General features: G+C 39.8%; 2 protein-coding genes across 3 annotated transcripts in view; one reads left to right on the top strand and one right to left on the bottom strand.

Annotated features, from left to right (window-relative positions):
- Window positions 1–948: 948 nt before the first annotated feature.
- LOC126376037 (alpha-tocopherol transfer protein-like) lies at window positions 949–23,331 on the top strand. Its single transcript, XM_050023195.1, has 8 exons — window positions 949–1,058; window positions 14,981–15,137; window positions 15,842–16,004; window positions 16,548–16,606; window positions 17,227–17,423; window positions 18,024–18,134; window positions 18,828–18,930; window positions 19,474–23,331. Exons 2-8 carry the CDS (start codon window positions 14,984–14,986, stop codon window positions 19,623–19,625), a joined length of 939 nt encoding a protein of 312 aa, XP_049879152.1. The 5' UTR covers window positions 949–1,058; window positions 14,981–14,983; the 3' UTR covers window positions 19,626–23,331.
- The window catches only part of LOC126376038 (aldo-keto reductase AKR2E4-like), an 11,221-nt gene continuing 10,490 nt past the window's right edge, over window positions 23,326–24,056 (bottom strand). For both annotated transcript variants that reach the window (XM_050023197.1, XM_050023198.1), the window contains one exon: window positions 23,326–23,989. In XM_050023197.1, coding sequence (XP_049879154.1) covers window positions 23,846–23,989 — 144 coding nt within the window. In that variant the 3' untranslated portion in view covers window positions 23,326–23,845. The remainder of the gene's footprint in view (window positions 23,990–24,056) is intronic.

The raw sequence follows: 24,056 nt of genomic DNA, 5'->3' as shown, positions 1-24,056 counted from the left end.
AGAGGATACTTACACAGACTACATTAAATATAGCCGGATGAACTAATTAATGTATTAATTATTTTTAATATATTCGTCTTATAAAGGTAGTTGCACTACAAAACTGCATAGACAGTTCCTAATGCCATTAGAACTTTCCATTCTAATTTGCAATGTGACACACGACCAATACGAAGTGTGAACTATTCTACGTATTGTTTGCTAAATTCCATTCCTCATTTACTGTACCGGTTCTTTATTTCCTGTACATTGTTAATAAACTAATCTCAGCTGAAGTCTCAGCATGGTCTGAAGGGCAGTTGCCCTCAAGACCATGTTCAAGTCCCTGTTTTTATTTAAGAACTGTCACATTGACATGATCTTGTGGGCAGTCTCGAAGCTGACATTATTAATAGTAAGTATATTAATATTATTGAGGAGCTCGGTGGCGCAGCGGTAAACGCGCTCGGTCTGCGATAGTTGAAGTTAAGCAACTTTCGCAAAGGCCAGTCATAGGATGGATGACCTCAAAAAAAAGTTTTCGTCTCGAGCTCCTCCGTGCTTCGGAAGACACTTATGCTATTGGTCCCGGCTGCATTAGCAGTCGTTAATAACCATCAATCCGCACTGGGCCCACGTGGTGGTTTAAGGCCCGATCTCCATATCCATCCATAGGGAAGGCCCGTGCCCCAGCATTGGGGACGTTAATGGGCTGATGATGATGATATTAATATTAGTTTAGTATTAGTTTGTTAATACCACCTCTAATCACATTACTCGACTTTATGATAACAATTAAATGGTATCACAGTGGTATCTCTTACGTCATCAACGGGCTAGCAATGGCGGCTTGTCATAGGATTGAGCATACCTGGTTTTCTTATACCATAGTTTGTTATGTTAATTCCAAGTTAACACGTTGGACGTTCGCTCGAGCAGTATGTCACAGATGTTTCTCAACATCTTATACTTAGACGAGGCCGCCTCAGTAGATACTTACTAACATCGCTCTTCAGACGCGAGACGAACAGACGGACAAATAGTGTTCCTTATAGTGATCCACGCATCTTTATTCTTTTGTGAGTTTTTGAAAATTTTATTCCATTTTTAAATTAAGTGCTTTTCAAAGACAGTGCTTATGTGTAGGTAATGCCATTCGGATTTTAAAATAAATTAAGTACCTTGCAAGGAGTTTGGAAATAGCGAACGGGTTAGCCAGGTACATAGTTTGCCTGGGATATTTTATACTGTGAATTTATATAATTAGATTAGATTAGAAAGTTGTTGTTGATCGGCACCTTAGTTTGCAACATTTGCGTTTGTTTGTTTGTATACTCTTTATTGCTTTGGAATACAAAGAAAATTTACATATAATTGCGTTCATTCATATATACATAATTTTTCATTCGTAATTAACAGCAACAATAAAGTTTTATATACAGTATTTTTTACTAATTGTTCTCATAAAAAAGCATTTACTAAATGGCTATTAAGTACCTATACTTATAACTAAATAAGAAATAAAAGTAATAAAAAAAACAGAATTTTATAAATTCTTACGAAATTGTCAGTAAGTAAATATGAAATTCACATAGCCACCATCAGCAAGAGACACCATAAGCGGCATCAAATAAGTCTTCTACCCACTTGTAACTCTGCGCACCCCGATAGTTCAGGACTTCGTATCAATAGTAGCTGCAGGTTGTCTACTCAATACTTGTGATTCTGCCTACCTCGCAGGGATTTCAGCCGTTTCGTAGTTTACATAAACAGCCTATATACGACTGCTGGGCACAGGCCTCCCCTCAATCAACCGGAGGGGGTATGGAGCATACTCCACCACGCTGCTCCACTGCGGGTTGGTGGAGTAGTTTCGTAGTTTATGTATCATAAACTCATCACCTAAAAATCGATTACCGTAGTTATAACATGCTGAATATTGTAGATTGACAATATGGAGAATTTCTTCTATCGTGTGAGTTGTGAGGTGAATTACCAACCGCATCAACCCTGGCGTCAGGGTCATTATTGAGCCGCCAAAGGCCCCTGACATGGCTCATCTAACGACTACTTACTTAGATCAGTAAGTAGTAACCGGGACCAACAGCTTAACGTGCTTTCCGAAGCACGGATCACCTTCCTTTTTGGACAATCAGGTGATCAGCTTGTAACGTCCTAACCAAACTAGGGATTACAAAGTGATTTTTGTGATATGTCCCCACCGGGATTCGAACCCGGGACCTCCGGATCGTAAACCTTACGCTCAACCACTGGACAACGGAGGCCGATAGAAGAAGTATGGAGAACCTGTCAAAATTTAGGAACACTCAACAGTGTTGCCGCCTACATTTGAGTTTTTATTTGTTATCCTCATTGCTACCACTTATTAAATATTAGTTCCAACTTTACATACCAACCACAATCCATTTGTCCAACACTAACCAGTTTTGAAACGAAATCCTAGGATAGACATGATAAACATATCGTGACAGCTGATCAAGTGCTTATCCATTATGATAAATCCTTCATGTTATAAATGACACAATCAAACATTGCTTTTACGATATGCGCGGAAAGAAGGGGGGGAAGCTGTGGGGGGGGGGGGTATCCTTTATGTTGTTTTTATGTGCAATAAAGTGTTTTTGAATTTGAATTTAGAGAGCAGGAGAACTCGATTAAATAAAAACCAAAATGGAGAACTCTTCAAAAGCGAAAGTTCACTGACTAACTCACATCACGAAATCTGAGGAACAAGTGCTAGGAGTCTCAAATTTTGCACGAGGGTTCCTTTTAGTACGTAGGTGCTCCCTAAGACGGAATCTTTCCTTATTCAACCCCTAAGGGGATAAAAACAGTGGCAAAGTTTGCACGAAACTTCTATAGTTTTAATAGTAGTGTTTCCAAATTACTTACTAGAAAATAGTCATCGTTTTAAGAAATTAAAACGTATTTGGGTGAATCTCAAAATTTCAAGTTTGGTGGCGAAATTTCATCTTATTTTTTCGTGAAAAATTGGGTTCCGACATGAAAAAGATCCAAAAGGATCCTCGGTTCCGACATGAAAAAGGAATTTTTCAATTCCCAATTTTCACAATTTCCCCAATTTTTCACGAAAAACTTATATGACAGTTCGCCACCAAACTTGACACATTTTAGCTATCGACAAATTAATACCTATTCTGTGCTATCGACTCCAAACTCACATAATACACTACCCATGCGAACCCGGGGCTTGTAATTTATATTATTAGGAAAGTTTCTAACGGCCCTTAGAGCAGAGCAAAAATGGAACCAGCTCTGCGGATAGCAAGTTAACTGTGCCACAGCTTTCCTAAACACCGGGGCGTGCGCAAACCGGCTGCATTTAGTGTTCAAGTGGCGCAATGCACGGGAAAAACTGAGTTACTTTTACTTCTTAGGATTTTTGTAAAGAATATTTTTAGCTGTGGTTAGGTACTTGTTGGTTATTTTGTATAATACAGCCGCGATTCGTAATTTTTTAACATGACTTATTGTAGATAGCATTATTTACTTGGCCGGCCAAAGGGGAAGCGCTGAGGGCTCTCACCCGGTAGAAAATTTAAGACAACAGGCCTAAGGGTGTCCAGTTGGGCGCGAATCCCGGCGCAGGGCGTCGTCTGAGAGGCTTATATTTGAAAGATATAATCGACCCTAGTGGGTCGATAGCGGTAAGCGCTGAGGCTGTGGGAAATGGTCGACAATGTCGGCGAGGTGTAGGACTCTCAGACGTCGCCCTGAGCCGAGGATCGCGTCCAACTGGGCACCCTAAAGCCAGAGCTCTCAGCGCTTCCCATTTCACTAGTCAAACAGTTAATACCATGTGCGGCAAATCTACAATAAGTGACGTCAAAAAAATAAAGTCCAAATTATTCAGATCTCGAGGAGCTTGGTGTCGCAGCGGTAAACGCGATCGGTCTGCGATTGTTGAAGTTAAACAACTTTCGCAAAGGCCGGTCATAAGATGGGTGACCACAAAAAAAAGTTTTCATCTCGAGCTCCTCCGTGCTTCGGAAGGCACGTTAAGCCATTGGTCCGGGCTGCATTAGTATCCGTACTGGGCCCGCGTGGTGGTTTAAGGCCCGATCTCCCTATCCATCCATAGGGCAGGCCCGTGCCCCAGCAGTGGGGACGTTAATGGGCTGATGATGATGATACAGATCTAAACACTTCAAAGCGCGAGCAAAAACAGCTAGTTAGAATGACGATTACGAATTACTCAATGTGTTGCACAATCGTTGCATGGTACAGCCCTGTTTAGGTATTATTTCATTACGTCCAATTATCACATCTAGAGTCTCAACAGGCATCACTGATACTAAGGAATGTCTCACTGCAAACGAGAAGCGAGTATGAAGCTTCGTTTATTTTTCTTTTTTTTTTTTTTTTTTAATTTATTGTTGAAAACATTTTACATAATGATACAATAATAATTGAATCGCATTGCTAAACCTTGCAGGTTTGTCTCAATGCAATATTCTTCTCTCTTTTTATCACCTTTTAGTATTCTTCCTAATTTTTATTAAGTATTTATTAAATTGGTATTTTTATTCGTTATTTTACTAAATTTATTATGCCTAGTTTTGTTTTAGACGTAATTATAGATGGGACAACTACCAGGTATTTTGGGTAAATTTCCAGTTATTACCCATTTTTTACCTTCCCTACCCGTTTTATAAAACGTGAATTTTCCCGAAACACCGGATAGATTTCCCTTCTATACTCAGGCATCATTTTACACGTGCATAGAGGAGTATAAAGTGCTTTCGCTCAGAGGAACCTCCCTCTCAAACTTCTCTCTTGTCTTGTTATCTTAGAAAAATACTTATTACCCATCTGTTATTAGTTTTATGAAAGTATTTTTTGTGTGTTCTCTTTGTCTTATGATGTGATATTATTGTTATGTATCTGTAACCCGTGTCTGTAGTATCCTAAAATTATAAAGTTTATTTTCTTCTTTCAAAGATCGTCATAGATTCTGTGTTGCGCTCAGCATAATTCACGTGAACTGGCGCCGGCAATCTGAGCGTTAACCGAGTATGTCGTCTCTTGCCAAGTAATTGGTTACCGGCTGAGTGCTCTACGTTAGAACCATTTGAGTATCAAAGCCCCCTGAGCACAGTTAAATCGGTACTAAAAGTCATTCAAAGCTGAATTAAGTATAATAATGTCGAAATTACATCGTACCTACGTAATACGTAATATTTGATAAGTATTTTTTTTATATTTTGAGCGATAAAGGCTCTTTACTATAATATATATTACATATCTTCCTTTCCTCTTGGAGATACAGGCTTGATATGTTAACAAACGCTACAATAAAACGTAAATATTAATAACATACCCAGTTTTACCAATTAACATTACCACAAATTAATGTCACTCTTACTACGAATACCAATTATTATTACTACGAATTATGAAACTAGTATTAATAAAATCGAATACTTACAGAAACGAATTTTTCAGTTTTCGCTTCTCAAGAAAAAAATCTGTTTTGTTTTTCTTCGAAGACACCCGCCAAAACGTTTTTTTTTTAAAGTGACGTGACGTTCCTTTTTTGAAATTGCCAACAGATATTATTATGTGTAAGGACTCGATAATGGCGCCTTCACTCGCTTTCCCGCGTTTAGTGGGGCAATGGGCTCCAACCCATTATTTCTATTACCACGGCCATTGCAAACCATTAATTTCATATCATAATTATAGGGAAACAGGGCCTTGTAAAACTATTATTGAATAGGCCAATCGTCTTTACACCATCTTTATTTAATCTCTTCCTGGTTTTACATCTTATTGTGTATTATTATATTTTAATTTATTTACCACGTGCTACTGTTAGAGTTAATTGCTAACTTGGACGTAATTTTTTTATAGTTTTTATTTAATAATTATACGTAGTCGTTACATGAGCCATGTCAGGGGCCTTAGGCGGCTATGCTAACCCTGAAACCAGGGTTGCTGAGTTGGTAGTCCACCTCACATACTACCCACACAATAGAAAAAGATTTATTATTTTTCAAGAAACATAAATCAACTTAAGTATTTCTAGTTTAAGCTACTTGCGACCGCAGACACTAGGTAATTCTCCATAATGAGTATGTTACAGTGCGCTTGCGCACTTCATAACGATTAAACGACCTGACCCTGACTTCATTTTCTGCAACTCACGTTCTTCAGAACCCAGAGAGCTTTCAGATATCCCCTCTCGTAGCCTTTTTGATAAATCATATTCGATTTTGGTTATCGCTAGACTGCGCACTTCTCAGGTCTGTTGTCTTAAATTTCAAACCGGGTGAGAGCCTTCAACGCTCCCCATTTGTCCAGTCAAGTAGTTTATGCCATTTACGGCAAACCTACAATAATTCACGTCTAAAAAAAATGGTTATCGCTAGCAAAACCTCACAATAGACAGGATATACATTGTTTTAAGTTTACGCGTTATTATCATAATTAAAACACATAATACCGGGTTCTTACTGCGTTTAAAGCAGGGATATGAGACTCCCGATATTATAACGCGGTAAGAACCCGGTATTATGTGTTTTAATAGACAGGATAGTTTCAATCTACGTAAAAAATGTAGTGAAGAACATCCATTATAATCTTTCAAAAAGGCTCTTCGTTTTCGCTATAAGACGAATATAATATCGTCGCCACAGTCGTCGGCCGTCGCTAATGTCGCGAACTGACGTAAGTATCTGCAATTTTTGGCGAATTGCTTTGCACCTTTTGCGATTGTCTATAAGACACAAATCACTTTAGCTAAAATTGCAGATACTAGTCAACCACGATATTATGTTGTACAAAAGTATTCCGCAAATTATACAGTTATGGAACTTGTGTCGTTTTGACCACTGACCATCAACATACATCTTTTTTCTGGTTTTACAGACATAATGTTGCCAGTTCTGGTAGTTATCCACTTTTTTTGGCTATTCCATTAGTTCGAGAGAAATAAAAATATAGTAGAAATTACTATAAAGCAAATAGGCTACTTGACAACCTAGTCAAATGAGATACTTTTTACGAAACGTCAAAACGAAAGTTTTCTTTTTAGTTTGTATCGGGGTGGTAAAACGGTCACATCGAAGCTATTTGACGTTTGTTTGCATTGCGGACTTACTTTTATATGCGCAAATGTCAAATTGCAATATTACTTTCTTCAGCCTAGGTTACACAGTTCGAGCTAACCGAGTCAGTTATTGAGGTGCAGCTACTACGCACGTGTGACCGCATCATACGAGTTACTGTCATGGGCGAGTGGGACAGTTACTGGCGTTCGAGTTACTTCAACATTTTTTGTTTTTACTCGCTACTTGCCTTCCCCTACCACACCACTCGCACGCCGCTCGGTCGTCACCTCGCACGATTTTGCGAAATGACAGTAGCTCGTACGCTCGGGCCCACGCTGAGTACAGTGTTTCTTGTTTGGGCGACATGATACAAACGAATTATACAGTACACTGGTATAGTAGCTGTCTTCTGCGACGCCAGCAGTTTGCATAGTGTGACCGTGTGAGGCGAGTCGAGCTACTGTCATACGAGTACACAGGCACAGTAGCTGTCTATTGTCACATCAGCTGCTCGCACTGTGTAACCTAACCTTTATAGATTAATTGCTTCAATTTGGCCTTTTTAACCCCCCCAGTAATGTTCGATTCAAGCATTATGTATGTTTTGCTTCGATGTAGCCAATTTAACCCCCTGAATACTACACAGAGCAAATAACATACAATGATATGAAACTAACCGATATTCACACGACATACAATTATAATTGTAATAGCGTAGTACAAGACAATACAATACATAATGTTGGTACATAAAGTTAAGAAGGAAAAACCAAATGTGAGACTGCGTTTAATCAATAGCAATCATGGTGCAATGCCGTATGTTCTTATGGGAGATTAAAATGCAGATGTTGGTAACATTTTCTAGTACTGGAATACTTCTATAACATACATTAAGATCACGGCTAATCAGAAGTATTCATAGTAAAGGTCCAAATTAATAAAAAGTGGCGCTGGTAATAACTGGTGTGGGGGTAGTGATAATACTTCTCATTAACTTGCACAATACCCCATCAATAATGTAGCATGGACACACGCTAAGTACATCATCTCTGATTAGTCGTAGAATCAGGACATAGAATAAGGAATAATACTACGTACTCAGGATAAATCGCCCCAAGTTCGTAAATGGTTAACAACCTCTGACATTAACCTTGCGCATCACACTCCTACACACGTCTGCGTTACAAAACATGTGACGTCAGAGGCGGGAAACCTAGGTGAAATACTCCGTATTATTGTCACGTTTTACAATGTGATTACGCTGCGATTGACTAAGGAATAAATGTCGAGTTTTTTTTTTATTTGGATTTTTTAAACTCGAAACTTCTCAGCTAGACTAAACTATTTACGTTGTCATAGTGTAAAGATAATACTACGTACAATCATGAGCAATGTACCCACTTCAGGACTCTGTCGCACTAACATATTTGACATTTAGTGAGACTTACAGTTCAATTTGTCAAAAAAGTTAATGTGACATGGTAACAAAGTGTATACTATTAATGCTCGTGACCGTACTTACAGAACTTAACTCTCGGCCCCGCACCAATTCGTATCAAGCACCGACTTCACCCCCTCTGGGTCTTACTTTAGCCTTTGATAGACGTAAACCACTAAAGAGTAAGGGAGAGAGAACGTATATTCGAGGTATAGCTATAGTATGGAGTGTAGTACAGCTGTCTGTCAAAGTAAATCATTTTCTTAGTATCTTTGTCTCTTTCGCACTTGTACCTACTCTATCTATCCGTCCTGCTGTCATACGCACATGCGAAAGTACAATTAGGTAGAATACGTGCTTATCTTCTCAAACAAGTTGTAAATAAGGGCAAGGTACCAGATTTAGGTACCTACTTGATATAAATTAGTTTCTTATATACGGGATATAACGTAAAACCCTTGCCCAGGCATACGGGTGAAGACCTCAGAGATGGGCGCCATCGGTACGGCAATGCGGGATGGAAGGGGCAAGTCACAGGTACTATAATCTGAAACCTGGCAGGGCAGTAGTAACTGTCAGTATTATTCAGAGGCGGAGGACAGGAGTCCTAGTACGGCTCTGAAATAGTTTACTCTGGGCACCATCTTATTTGCGTCAGATAGAGTACTGCGGGGCAGAAGGCAAGAGGGAAAGCACAGCACTATTTTTCCCTAAAAAATAACATGGAGAGGAATGCTACGCCGACAAGAGTGTGGCTCTTAAATTAGTAGAGTCTCAAACATAAACTCACGCCATTTTCCCACCGGGGTAAGCAGAGACAAAGGAATTAAATTTACTTCGTTCCTGGCATGTTTTTTTGCTTCCTCCACATTCATCAATCATTTCATACGCGCACGCCGCCGGTTTAGAGTAGATCGTACTAAACCTTTATCACGAATATCGCCAATTTGATCAATCTACATACTTCAAATTCAAATATACTTCCTAAGAAACCAAAAAAGTACAGTAATAGATACGCTTCCTAATATACTTTCCAGGCGTTCCTCTGCCAGCTCAGACCTCTTGTCTGTGTTTCTCTCTAACTCTAACCTATTATTAAAATAAAAAAAGTAATTATCGTGACTATTGTTTCTTGCATTAAAAATCTGTAATATGCTATCATGACGTAACGACTTAATGATCGAAAAGATTCATTGTCTTTTTTTTTATTGTTCCGCGTCCACAGATAATAATTATATTATAATAACTGCGCAATCAATGAAAGTTCGAGGATTCCCATAGCAATAAGGAAGTTCAACTAATGTTTGAAATATTTTTAAATCCCTTTATATTTCGGTCTTGTGTAAGTTACCTTTATGATTAGATACTTAAATGTCCATAAATAAACTTACGCGTATTTCCCACCGGGGTAGGCAGAGACTATGGAATTCCAATTGCTTCGCTCCTGACAAAAACCTGTCGCTACGGGAGCGCTCTTCTTCGATGTGGCGAAAGCGTTCGACAAAGTCTGGCACAACGGCTTGATCTACAAGCTTTATTCACTGGGAGTGCCAGACCGTCTCGTGCACATCATACGAGACTTCCTCTCAAATCGAACCATTCGCTACCGCGTGGAGGGGACGCTCTCGTCACCGCACCCGATACATGCCGGAGTCCCACAAGGCTCCGTCCTCTCCCCTTTACTATTTTCATTATATACTAGTGACATTCCCAAATCCCCTAATACTGAATTAGCTTTATTTGCGGATGATACAGCCATCTATTCTTCGTGCCGTGGTCGAGTTATGATGACCGGAATCCTCCAACGCGCGGCCAATGCCTTGGGCAAGTGGTTTCGCAAATGGAGAATCGAGGTAAACCCGGAGAAAAGTGCAGCGGTGTACTTTTCAAAGGGCTATTATAACACGCCACGGTCACGCCGTCAACTTAAAGTCATCACGATGTTTGGCAAGCCGATCCCTTGGGAGGAGCAAGTCAAATATCTCGGCGTAGTCTTAGATAGACGTCTTACTTTCAAGGCCCATATCAAACGTGTGCGCGATCGCGCCGCGTTTGTAATGGGCCGTCTTCATTGTCTCCTTAACAAGCGAAGTAAATTGTCCCTTAGGAATAAGGTGAAAATCTACACGACTTGCATCCGTCCGATCATGACCTATGCAGGGGTAGTTTTCGCTCACGCGAGTCCCTCTCAAATTCACCGTCTACAGGTAATACAAAATCGTTTCATGCGGAAAGCCACGGGAGCTCCGTGGTTCCTTCGCAATGAAAATCTGCACATTGACCTAGGTCTGCCAACCATTGCCCAATGGCTCAAATTAGCTTCCAAACGTTTTTTCGATTCTGCTCCGCACCACCCAAATCCCCTGGTAGTTGCGGCTTCCGAGTACATCCCGCTTAGGGACGGTACTGAAAAGTACCGGCGTCCGAAGGACGTAATATACGATCCCGACGACCCGATTACTCTAGCCATAGAGGCAGCCAATCAGCTCGCGACACCAAACACTTCAGGTCCCCGATACCGACCCCGCCGGCGTGGTCGACGATTTCCCTCATTCAGCGCTTATCGCTATCGACCCACTAGGGTCGATTAATTCTTTCAAATATTTTTCCTCTCAGACGACGCCCTGAGCCGAGGTTCGCGCCCAACTGGGCACCCTCAGGCCTGTTGTCTTAAACGTTGTACCGGGTGAGAGCCTTCAGCGCTCCCCATTTGTCCGGCCAAGTAGTTAATGCCATCTGCGGCAAATCTACAATAAGTCACGTCAAAAAAAAAAAAAAAAAAAAAACTCCTGACATACTTCTCTTGCTTCCTCCACATTCATCAATCATAATCATTTCATACACGCACGCCGGTTCAGAGTAGATCATACTGAAGCTGTTCTAAAGACATCTCCAATTTGATCAATGTACGTCCTTCTAGGTCTTCCTCTGCCAGCCCTACCACCAACCTTCGCTTTATATACTGCTTTCGTAATCCTATTATCCTTCATCCGCTCTATGTGTCCAAACCTTAACATTTCGTTTTTTCGTCGCTATATCATCCTACGCGCGTCTTTAGCGTGGTTTTACTACGAGAAAAACAAATCAAATCAAAAACTTTATTTCTTTCCATGTGGTACATAGCCAATACCATCTTGCTCGTGAATCAAACCTTGTATAGGTGGGTTAAACCCATCAACATTTCACAGTAAGCCGCAGGTTAACCACGGATTATCGTCACAAGAATTAGGTGTATTCTTGTGACGTTCGTACTAGCTACACAAAGAAAATAGTATCTTTGGTCCGGAAAAAAACTTAAAATTGCTCTTATCCCTAATAAAAAAAGCATCTACACCCTAACAGTGCACTACTAGTAACTTCTAAGTCTGTAAGTACCTATACTTCTTCTTTCATATGGGTTATACAAGTAATAAGGAAGAGAACTCGATATGATCGACCTCACAAACCCTGATATTAGGGTAAGGTTCTATTGATCCGTCTTAGGGCCCTATCTCACTAAAACACCGTAGATGCAACCAAGGTCGCGCCACCATCAAAATGTATGCAGTCGTATAAAAACTACCCCACCTTGTGTGCATAAACTGGTCCAATTTAGGAAGCCGTGGTAGCCTAGTTGGTAGAACGGTTCGAATCTAGCACAGGCCTAGACTGATTGTCGAATTTGTTTTCGAAAATGTTGGATTATCACGTGCTCAGCGGTGAAGGAAAACATCGCGAGGAAACCCACATACATACATACATAAACTCACGCCCGTAATCCCTAATGGGGTGGGCAGAGCCACAAGTAATCAAAGACAACTTGCAGCCACTGTTGATACGAAGTCCAAAGATGGATACCCACATTCCCGAGAAATGCATTTTCGGAGGTAGGTATGTGACCTAACCTGTATTGGGCTGGATAGTCAGACAGGCAGTCGCTTCTGTAAACACCGGCCAAATAAAATCTCTAATTTAAGGAAGCAGACCCTGTGAAAACGGGATAATGCAAGGGAGATGACCTAGTGTGTATAAATTGTGACCTCGCCACCTTCGTGTCCTATTGAGGTGTGGCCCAAAGGCCATCCAGAATATCAGATAGCGTGTCAACATAATTATCACAGGAAGAGGCCTATTGTACTTATGTTTTTATTCGTATGTTTATGTCCTTTGTATATGTCGTTGTGCAATAAAGTATTATTGATTGATTGATTGATTGATTGAAGAGGAAATTACTGAAAACCAGCGCTGGATGGTGCCACAGCATGGTTCCATCACAGCATAAGCTGCGCCATTTCCTTTTGCCCGTATTCATAATTACCACATTATTTAGTTCTTAAATAAAAAATTAAAATGTTAATTAGATTATTAAATTTATTTTATAATTTTTTAATTTATTTTTTTAAATAATAATAAAATTTAGATTCAATTGTTTTAAGAGCCTCTACGAGTTGGCTTCGGCCCCACGCACGCCTACCAAAAGTCCTAGACTCCATAGGCCCGAGGTATGGAAACGACATACAAATATATATTTTTTTCCACACACATCAATTATTTACATATTATATACAATTACATTGACAGTTTATACTATAATTTTGATGGTGGCTATTTAAAAGCAGAAGGTAACCCTGTCTCTGAAACTAGGGGACCTGTATCTTGAAAGACAGAACACATGACAGAAGCGATGGAACAGGCTTTTATATTTTATTTAAGTACAATTATATCTGAATAATGTTTTGTATGAGTAATAACATGACTAAAACATGACAGACCGACGACCTAGCAGCAATCCAACGATGCATTACTATTTTACTGTTTCATAATAGTATGTTGGCCTCGAAATAACGGATCTCTTGCAACTATTCTCTCACCTTCTAAACTATAAATAGTAATGATAATTTTTGTTGCTTTTAGCTTTTGACTTTCCCAATGCCTGTGTCTGCTAGGGTCGATGGTCATACTCAGATAAACAACCATTCACTTACTTAAATACAGTCTGCAGTTTCCATTGTCTGGGACATACACATACATACATAAACTCACGCCTATTTCCCACCGGGGTAAGCAGAGACTATGGAATTCCATTTGCTTCGATCCTGACATAATTCTCTTGCTTCCTGCATATTCATCAATCGTTTCATACACGCACGCCGGTTCAGAGTAGATCGTACTGAACGTTGTCTTAGGGTAACTCTTTTGTTTAACTAATGTGTCTGGAAATCTCGGCCTTTAAGTCCTCCTATTCTCAGCAGTAAGTATAAGTATATAGCCCGTATCCACTCTGAGAATAGACCTTCTTTTATCTTTCACGCAAGTCTCAATTTAGTGGTACTGGTACCATCATTCTGATACCGTCTAATAGCATTAGGCACCGAATTCTTCTGATGACGTCATCAGAATTTTTCAAATTAACAAAACAAAAATCGACCATATTTGTTCTGTAATAGTGATTATAATTTCATATAAAATAGAAAATGTGGACAATGTGTACGATGCAGATGATGTTGGTTAGCTTATAGATAAAATTCAGCTGTTTACCATTTCGAACAAATGTCGTAAAAATGAATGACTGTGGTCCTGTGACTGGCTTGCTTCTCAAACGGGGAGCGCTGGTTCCAAACCCGGTACCGAACTTGTACCAATGAGTTATTAATTTCTCTTGTGCAGTTTTCACTAACAAAGTTCGCTCGACCATTATAGACGGCGATACGGCTCACTATCACGTTAATTTAACAGGAAGTTCGGTGAGGTGTGAGTGCTTAGTTCATCTTGCGATGGATGTACCTCTAACTACCCCATTGGGATATTTGACAGGTTATGTTATGTCGTAAAAATCGACTAACTGAAATTGCACGCTTGGTTGGGTAGCTTGTATGAACTATGTAATTGAAATAGGTACCTACATATTTACGACATCTTATACAATCTGCAATTAATTATTCTGACTTTTCCTTTTCACTGATGGACTACATATATGGACGATGGGTTAGTGACTCGTGATTATTCAGTTTCTATATTCTTCAGCGGAAGCAGAAGGCAAGAGGAAAGAGGCAAACCACTGCCCTATTTTTCCCTAAAATAGTAGCATTAAGAATGATGCACCGACAAGAGCGTGGCTCTTAAATTAATGACGATGATATTTATCAGCATCGTCAGTTTCTGATCAATTGGTCTTCGGTGTTCTGGAAATTAACTTGTAACAATGTTATGCAAACTGTGAAGAATTGTAACAGGCTGACGAGGTGTTTCCCGAACATTACAAGTAATCTTCGAATTTTGAAGCTTAGAAAGTGAATGCTTTGCTTGGAAGCAAGAGTGTGTCTTCGCACTTGCGAATGTGGTCTATCGCGAAATCGTCATTGATAAAAAAAACTTGTGACTGTTCATTCGGATCATCACATCTTTAGACTCCATTACCAACTGCCTCTGACCAAGTTGTCTTCAAACAACTTCAGACAACCAACTTATAAATAATTTTCTCAACTTTCAGACAATGAAAGTGAAGCCAGAGCTACTGGTGCAGCCTTCGGGGGAGATGTGGAAGAAGATCAGGGTGGAGCTGAACGAGGATGTCTCCACCAACGATAGAGACCTGGAGGCCATCAAGGACTGGATGAAGAAACAGCCGCATCTGCCTGATGAATGGGGTAAGCACTACCTCCCTACGGACAAAGTCTAAGAGCCAGAGGTCTCCAGACCTTCGTCGTTATTTTTTAAAATCTTTTATACAAGCTGAAACAATCGGCAATTATAAAATTTGGATCATCGTGGCTTAGGCAGATACGGGTAGCCGAAAATTCCACTTGATATCAACTCAGAATCATGGTCTGAATCATCCCCCTTAGTATTCGTTACGATGTCACTAACACCCTCTATACTACCTACCTTTATCGACTGATATAATATATTGACTGTTGACCATGACAATCCATAATGCATGAGATGAATACTGATACTGTTATTATTACTAACAAGCATAAGTTATAACGCGTTCGAAGTTAGTGATAATTATACCTATATCCACACATGAGTTAAATGCGTTTAGAATAATAGACTTGATATAAACCGCAAATGACAATCATAAGTGGAATACTTTACCGTCTTCTGTATTTCTGAATGCATATAACCCTTGTGCTTTCAAGGCCAGAGTGAACAGCCACCTTCTGGGCGATCTGGTACTATAAAGCAACGATATACTAAAAATAGAAAAGAAAAAATAAAGTGAACGTCGTATCTTATAAGGAAGTCCAGGATTTTGATAAACAAGAGCGGAGAATGCTACACCGACAAGAGCGCGGCTCTTAAATTGATGATGAATAAATAGCTCAAATATTTACCATTTGTCTTCCAGAGGACCAGCCTCTGATGACCTTCCTCCGCGGCTGCAGCTTCTCCCTGGAGAAGACCAAGCGTAAGCTGGACATGTACTTCACCATGCGCGCCGCTTGTCCGGAGTTCTTCACCAACAGAGACGCCACTTTACCAGATTTGTTCGAGATTCTTACCAATAAAATGTGAGTCGGTAATTTTGGGTCGCGTACTCGGTTCAAGATAAATGATGAAATTCTAATTATTAAACAAAGACAGATCTAAAACTAACGAAAATAAATATTTTTCTATTTAACTTGTTAAATGAATTTTAATAAAGTAATAATAATTCCGATATTTATCACGTTTTTCTATAACCGTCACGTTATGATTTTTCATACAAATTCCATCGTAATTTCATGTTTTGACGTTTGGTAAAAAGTAACTGATTTGACTAATTGGAAACTAGCCTATTACACAGATGTGAAAAAAATATGAATTTGAAAAAACAGGTTCCATTTTTGAATCTTGGATTCGGAGAGAAGCCAATGTTTTATACAAAGAAGATTTCTTTCCCGCATTGTATAAATTTTTCATTCTTTATCCTATTTCAAATATCTAGACGGGTAGGTACGTAAGTACTTGAAATTAGTAGCGCCCACCCCGAGTAAATGGGAATGACCCAGAACGACCATGGTATTTGTTTGGTTACGGTAATGTTTTAATCTTTTCTTATCATTTTACTTCAGACAAGGCCCAGCGCTACCTGGTATAACTCCAAACGGCAGGAGAGTCACAGTTTGTAGAGGTAAGGTACTTTAGATTTTCCAGCCCAGGATATACTGCCTCCGCGGTCCAGTGGTAGAGCTTTAGGGTCACGATCCAGAGGTCCCGGGTTCGAATCCCAGTAGGGAAATATCACAAAAATTACTTTGTGATCCCTAGTTTGTTCAGGACATTACAGGCTGATCACCTGATTGTCCGAAAGTAAGATGATACGTGCTTCGGAAGGCACGTTAAGCCGTTGGTCCCGGTTACTACTTACTGATGTAAGTAAGTAGTCGTTACATGAGTCATGCCTTTGGCGGCTCAATGGTGTCAGGGTGACACCAGGGTTGATGAGGTTGGTAATCCACCTCACAGCCCACACGAGAGAAGAAGCCCAGGATATCAGAATCAGTAGTCAGGATCGATAATTAACATTAGTACTTACATAACATAACATCGGGTGAGAGCCTTCAGCGCTTCCCATATGTCCGGCCAAGTAGTTAATGCCATCTGCGGCAAATCTACAATAAGTCACGTCAAAAAAAAGGGAACTTTCTCGGGAAGGAGAAAACACTGTTCAAACCCCTATCGGAAACTACTTTATTATAAAATAAAATAATAACTGCCCTAAATCACCCGAACTCTTTATATATGTCCCAGGCATCCACCCAGACCTGAACAGCCAGCAGATCACGGATACCCTGAAGCTGGCTCTGATGATAGGAGACGTCCGTTTAACTGAGGAAAAGGAGGGAGTCGCAGGAGACATCTACGTCCTCGATGCTGCTATACTTGGGCCCAGTTTACTGGCTAGACTCAGCCCGTCTACTGTTAAGAAGTTTATGATTTGTGTTCAGGTAAGTGAAGAGTCACAATACAGTAAAATACAAATAATATTTATTTCATAACTAATACAAACACAAAAACAACGACAGAGAAGCATCACATGTAACTGATCCTTGTCTCTTCTTCTTTAATCTGGAAAAGGTGGTTATTGATGATAAAGCCATATTATGGCATGTTAGTTTAAGTTTTTCTTTATATGTTCAAGTGCCTACCGGTAGAGCATTTTTTTTAAATGACTTATTGTAGATTTTCCTCAAATGGCATTAACCACTTGGCTGGCGCTGAGGGCTCTCACCCGGTAAAAATTTAAAACAACAGGCCTGAGAGTGCTCAGTTGGGCCTAAGGATGCCTGTATGAAAGAAGAATTAAAAATAAAGCACAAAGCACAATAATAGGCGGGGTCGGTGTAACCTCTTCTAAGCTCACCTATACGAAAAGTTGTAAAACGAAAATAACACACATCTTAGGCTCCTCAATTATTGTGTCATTGCGGATTCTGAACATGCTAAATTGGCAACATTAAACATCGTTAACAAGATAAAACATGCTATTCAACCTAAAGAAATGTAATATTCTCACAACACAAAAAACGTTTATGTTGTCTTTTCAGGAAGCATACCCAATAAAGTTGAAAGAGGTGCACATAGTAAACACCTCGCCGATTGTAGAGAGATTCATTAACTTCGTGAAGCCTTTCCTCAAGGAGAAGATCAGAAAACGGGTGAGAAAACAATGTATATTTTTAAGAAACGATGAAAAATTTTGAATTTTGCTTGTTTATATACTTAATAACACTAACTCGTAATGAAACTCATAAGGGGCGGCAGCTGATTGTAATCATAGAAGGAGAGGGCTACCACACGAACTAGCAAGGGACTACTGTCCAAGAACTACACTTTGTTTGGAAAGCCCGCATAACATGTGCATGAAAGTATACAATAAGATATCTGATTTTTTTAAAACGGACCTACTTACTAAAATAATGACTTGTAAATTACGCGAATGGCGAATTACTAATAGTTTTTATAGTATTCATTAGTGAATTTTTAATATTTTTATGCTAATAATAATTAGCAGGATAGAGATTTTGTAACACTGACTTATAACATATTGTTACTCTGTACCTACCTATCCTAAGCGAATAAATGATTTCTGATTTCTGAAAAGATCATAAATATAAAGATTTCAATTTGGGACTGATGCCAGCAGATAAGTGTTACTCAGTACACCATGTCTAGAATTTTTCGATATTTTGGCTTTTCGTTACTTTATATTTAGAATTATGTCAATAATAAAAAGTGAAGCAGCCCAGTTCCTTACGTTAAGAAAATAAATATTGGAGTGGGTTTCGGGATTGGAAGGAAACTCAATGAATCCAAGGAGAAATTAATTTATTCAGTGTGCATTATTTCAGATCTTCATTCACAAGGAAATCAAGGACCTATACAAATACGTGCCCCAAGAAATGTTACCGCTGGAGTATGGTGGTCCGGTTAGCAACATGGCTGCACTGCAAGGTTCTTTACTATTGTAACATATTATAACGTCAATGTCGCCTTTATTTCTAAATCTAACTATTTTATGTAGCTCCATGATGAGATATTCAGATTGACAGAAGATGAACTCCTAATCCATACAGAATAAAGTTGGTACTCACAGATTTTGTGGACCATCAAAATCAAAATCATCAGTTTGCCGTTATGAATGTCAAATGTTCTTGAACATTTAATCACATCACTAATTTAAGAGCCACGCTCTTGTCGGTATAACATCCCTCTCCATGCTAGTCAACATGTTATGTTATGTTCTCCATGTTTGTGAACATTTGACAGAAATCTTTATTAACTTTTTCATAAGTTCACTGATCAGACAAATCATCTATCGTTATATAATCTTATATCATCTATTTTGTTATATCATCTATCGTTATCGCGATATCTTCCATTTCTTTATTTTTTAAATCACCCACTTTTCAAACTACGATTAGGTACCTATTTACTTTGTTATGGTTTATAAATTAAAAAAAGCTATATATTTAACTCCACATTTCTATTCCACAGAGCGATGGACCAACACCCTGATAGAATACCGGGACTGGTTCTCGTCCCAGGATGAGGTGAAAGCAAACGAGGCTCTTAGACCAGGGAAGCCTACCAACTACGATGAACTTTTTGGAATCGATGGATCCTTCAGGCAACTGACTATCGACTAATAACCTACATGTTTGAGAATAGATAATCATAAACCAAATCTGTAGACCCACTGGTTAAACTTAAGGATCAGAGATCAAAAAACTCTGTTCTTCAGAAAGACTCATTTATCTAAAGCTAGTATTAATTCGTTACTTGACCACCCAAATCCCCTGGAAGTAGCGGCTTCTGGATACATCCCGCTTAGGGACGGTACTGAAAAGTATCGATGTCCGAAGGACGTAATATACGATCCCGACGTCCCGATTACTCTATCCATAGAGGCGGCCAATCAGCTCGCGATAACAAACACTTCAGAACCCCGATACCGACCCCGCCGGCGTGGTCGACGAATTCCCTCATTCAGCGCTTATGGCTATCATCCCACTGGGGTCGATTGATTCTTTCAAATATTATCCTCTCAGACGACGCCCCGAGCCGAGGTTCGCGCCCAACTGGGCGCCCTCAGGCCTGTTGTCTTTAATTTTATACCGAGTGAGAGCCCACGGCGCTCCCCATATGTCCGGCCAAGTAGTTAATGCCAAAAGCGACTAATCTACAATAAGTCACGTCAAAAAGACGAATTTGTTTTTGAATTTATGTTTGGATCACAAATTATTATCACATACTGAGCGGTGAAGGAAAACATCGTGAGGAAACCCGCATACCCGAGAAATGCGTTTCGGAGGTATGAGTAGGTTAGGTCTAACCTGTATTGGGCTGGTTTTCCCTTCGGGTTAGAAGGTCAGACAGGCAGTCGCTTCTGTAATAAACCGGACCTGTCTAATTTTCAGGTTAGGTAAGCAGACCCTATGAATACGGGATTACGCTAGGAAAATGATAATGATCTATTTTAGGCTCAAGGCTATATTCCTAATTGGTGTAATCAGAAGTACAGCATCGTATAAAGTGCCTGCATGCCCACGTTTCGCCACGTTACTATACCAACGTGATAGTTTTACCTGCGGGGTCTACAATGGTTTATGGTCAAACAATTACGTATTTTAAGGATAATGGCATTCTCTATGAACAGCCATAAGCGGTATTGATATCATAAAAATGAGATAGTTCGTTTAGACTATCGAAAATAAATGGAAAACGGCTTGTTTCATAACTAGTTATGAATAATAGCGAAAAATATTCAATGAGGGATTTTCCAGGCTAAGTTCCTCGAAAACAATATAGATGGCAGCCTCTTACTTCAGTAGGCCGGAGTGAGATGGTGGCTGATTTCGGATAGGGACCCAGACCTATGGGGTATAACGTAGAACCCTTGCCTGAAAACGGGTGAAGACCTCAACGGTTGCAGAGGCGGAGATGGGACGGCAATGTAGGACGGAAGAGGCGAATCACAGTAACTGTAACCTGGAACCTAACAGAGGGCAGCATATTCAGAGGCTTTGAAATAGACTACTCTGGGCAACATCCCACTCGCGTCAGAGAGTACTCACTCAGAAGGCAAGAGGGAAACCAAGGTCCCGTTGTAATTATGTTTATAAACATTGACACATTTTATGACATCAATATTGTCTGTGACTGCTCATATTTTTTACCTTGCCCATTCTCCTTTCTGCTCATTTAATGTGATACTGTATTGCTTTACACTTGTGTGTATAAATACTATATTTATAGGATAAGATTAATTTGTAAATATCTTTTGCTGTTAGTTCATGGGACATTCAGGATTCTACCAGGGCGGTTAAAAAGGCCACATCGAAGCAATTCATCTAAAAAAGCTATATTGCGATTTGACATTTGTGCATATAAAAGTAACTGCGCAATGCAAACAAATGTCAAATAGTATTATTGCTTTTTAGATGAATTGCTTGGATGTGGCCATTTTAATCCCCCAAGATTATACATTGTTTTAAGTTTACGCGGTTATTATCATAATTAAAACACAATAACGGGTTCTTACCGCGGGCGTATGTCTGCCCGTAGAAAATTATTGATCTACCTACTCCACTCCAATCTCATCAGTCATCCCGTGATCATGGCACTTGCAACAGTGTCGAAATATCGGGAGTCTCATATCCCTATTTTAAACGCGGTAAGAACCCGTTATTATGTGTCCCCCAAGATTCTCTCTTGCTTTTATCTAGTCCCTATATTGCACGACTCTAAATTGCAAACATGTTCACATTTGATTTGAAAATCATATTATGCTTATTAAATGCCACTATGTCAGTTCGAGTACAGAACCAGAGCTCTAATCCGATCCAACTGCAGCGAGGAGTGAGACAGGGAGATGTCATCTCTCCGAAACTGTTCACTGCTGCATTGGAGGATATTTTTAAGCTTCTGGACTGGAAAGGATTTGGCATCAACATCAACGGCGAGTACCTGACGCACCTTCGATTTGCCGATGATATAGTCCTAATGGCTGAGACCCTGGAAGACCTGAACACCATGCTCGAGCATCTCAGTAACGCATCCCAACGAGTGGGTCTTAGGATGAACATGGCAAAGACAAAAATTATGTCCAACGACCATGTCGCACCCACTCCAGTTCAGGTTGGGAACGTTACACTCGAAGTTGTAGACCAGTACATTTACCTAGGACAAATAATCCAGTTAGGTAAGTCCAACTTCGAGAAAGAGATCTCTCGTCGGATCCAACTCGGATGGGCAGCGTTCGGGAAGCTGCGGAATATCTTCTCGTCCAAAATACCTCAGTGTCTCAAGACGAAAGTCTTTGACCAGTGCGTGTTGCCAGTGATGACCTACGGCAGTGAGACGTGGCCGCTTACTATGGGTCTCGTGAGGAGGCTCGGTGTCGCTCAGCGGGCAATGGAGAGAGCTATGCTCGGTATTTCCCTGCTCGATCGAATCAGAAATGAGGAGATCCGCAGGAGAACTAAAGTCACCGACATAGCTCGAAGAATTGCAAAGCTGAAGTGGCAGTGGGCAGGACACATAGCGAGGAGAACCGATGGCCGATGGGGCGGAAAGGTTCTGGAGTGGCGACCACGTGTCGGACGACGCTCAGTGGGTAGGCCCGCTACAAGGTGGACCGACGATCTGGTGAAGGTCGCGGGAAGCCGCTGGATGCGGGCAGCGCAGGACCGATCGTCGTGGAGATCCTTGGGGGAGGCCTATGCCCAGCAGTGGGCGTCATACGGCTGATGATGATGATGATGATTATGCTTATTAGTAGTAGTTTATGTTCCTTTATAAATATATTGGTCCCAATTATTGACGAAGATTTTGTGCACCTAATTCGTTTTATTGTTACTGACATTCAAGACTCGTTATGATATTGATAGTCTCATGTTGGTAATACTAACACTTACAGCTACTATTTCAACCTATATACGATTGTACCTATTAGTCTGAGAACATTATTCTACTTTTAAAGTACCTAATTGCTTTATATTTTTATTTAATAAATACAATTGGGTAGTTTCCCAGGTCAAAGATAAATTATGAAATTTTGATTACTAAATAGAAACAAATCTAAAGGTGACAAAAAGCGTTCTCTTTTTCTATTTAACTTATTTATGAATTTTAATAATGAAAAATGTAATAAAAACTGCGCCATTTTGACACGTTTTTCTATGACGTCACAGGTTGTTGTTTCATACAATTTCTGCAGTCGTTTCGTGTTTTGACGTTTAGTAAAAAGTAACTGATTTGACTAGTTGGAAACTACACTATTAGGATCACTACCTGAAATTTTGTAATTTGTAATTAGGTGCCGTTATAAGAAATAAAGAAACTTCACATTTTTCCCATATTTTTATTTAAGTATTTTTTGAAATAATTCGTTTTCAGATGATAATATACAACAATGCCATTTCTTAATCATGGATCAATAAAAGCTATAGCGTCAAGGACCTTTTGGCACGCACGTGTCTATAATCGGAACTAATGTCATAGAATAAGGAATAATACTACGTATAGAACGGCAACTCTTCGTTCCCCACCAACGTCTGAGCTAGGTTTACCTCACGCCCCCTCGACCATAGTTTAGGCTTGAATCGTATGGCGTCAGACGTCACACACACAGATGCGTGTGTACGATAACGTCAATGTGTAGTGTCTGTGTAAAAAGAGGTTGCTTGTATGAAGTGTCCAGGGTGTGCTAATATCGCATTTTATGAATACGTCATTTTGGTGTGAATGAATGGTGTTAGTCGTCTTATCAATAAAAAAAACGAGTACACCTCTGTTTTTTATTGATAATGCGTTCTGTCATCGCCATCCATATGCCACAAGATCCTTGTTGACCGACTATGATAGTTTAATTAAAAACTCCCCTGTTCATGTTGAATTTGTTGATTGTGTGGATTTCTTCAGGCGTCAGTTCGAAATCTAAGATGTCGATGTTTTGTTGAAGACGATTCTTGTTGGTGGACTTCGGAATGGGAATAGTGCCGCGGTCAATCTGTAACAAATTCTTTTTGAGTAAACAGGTAGAAAATCCTTAGACATCACGGGTACGAATGCCAGCT

The sequence above is a fragment of the Pectinophora gossypiella genome, chromosome 20 (genome assembly GCF_024362695.1).
Source record: "Pectinophora gossypiella chromosome 20, ilPecGoss1.1, whole genome shotgun sequence".
In the NCBI taxonomy this organism is placed as follows: Eukaryota; Metazoa; Arthropoda; class Insecta; order Lepidoptera; family Gelechiidae; genus Pectinophora; species Pectinophora gossypiella.
The sequence above is the reverse complement of the archived record's forward strand: the minus strand, read 5'-3'. Positions and strand labels throughout refer to the sequence as shown.

Bases quoted from the DNA above. Each gene is read 5' to 3' on its own strand.
- LOC126376037 (XM_050023195.1), top strand. From the start codon at position 14,984: ATGAAAGTGAAGCCAGAGCTACTGGTGCAGCCTTCGGGGGAGATGTGG. The intron at 17,424-18,023 runs GTAAGTGAAGAG...TTGTCTTTTCAG, and splicing joins AGTTTATGATTTGTGTTCAG to GAAGCATACCCAATAAAGTT. The intron at 18,135-18,827 runs GTGAGAAAACAA...GCATTATTTCAG, and splicing joins AGGAGAAGATCAGAAAACGG to ATCTTCATTCACAAGGAAAT.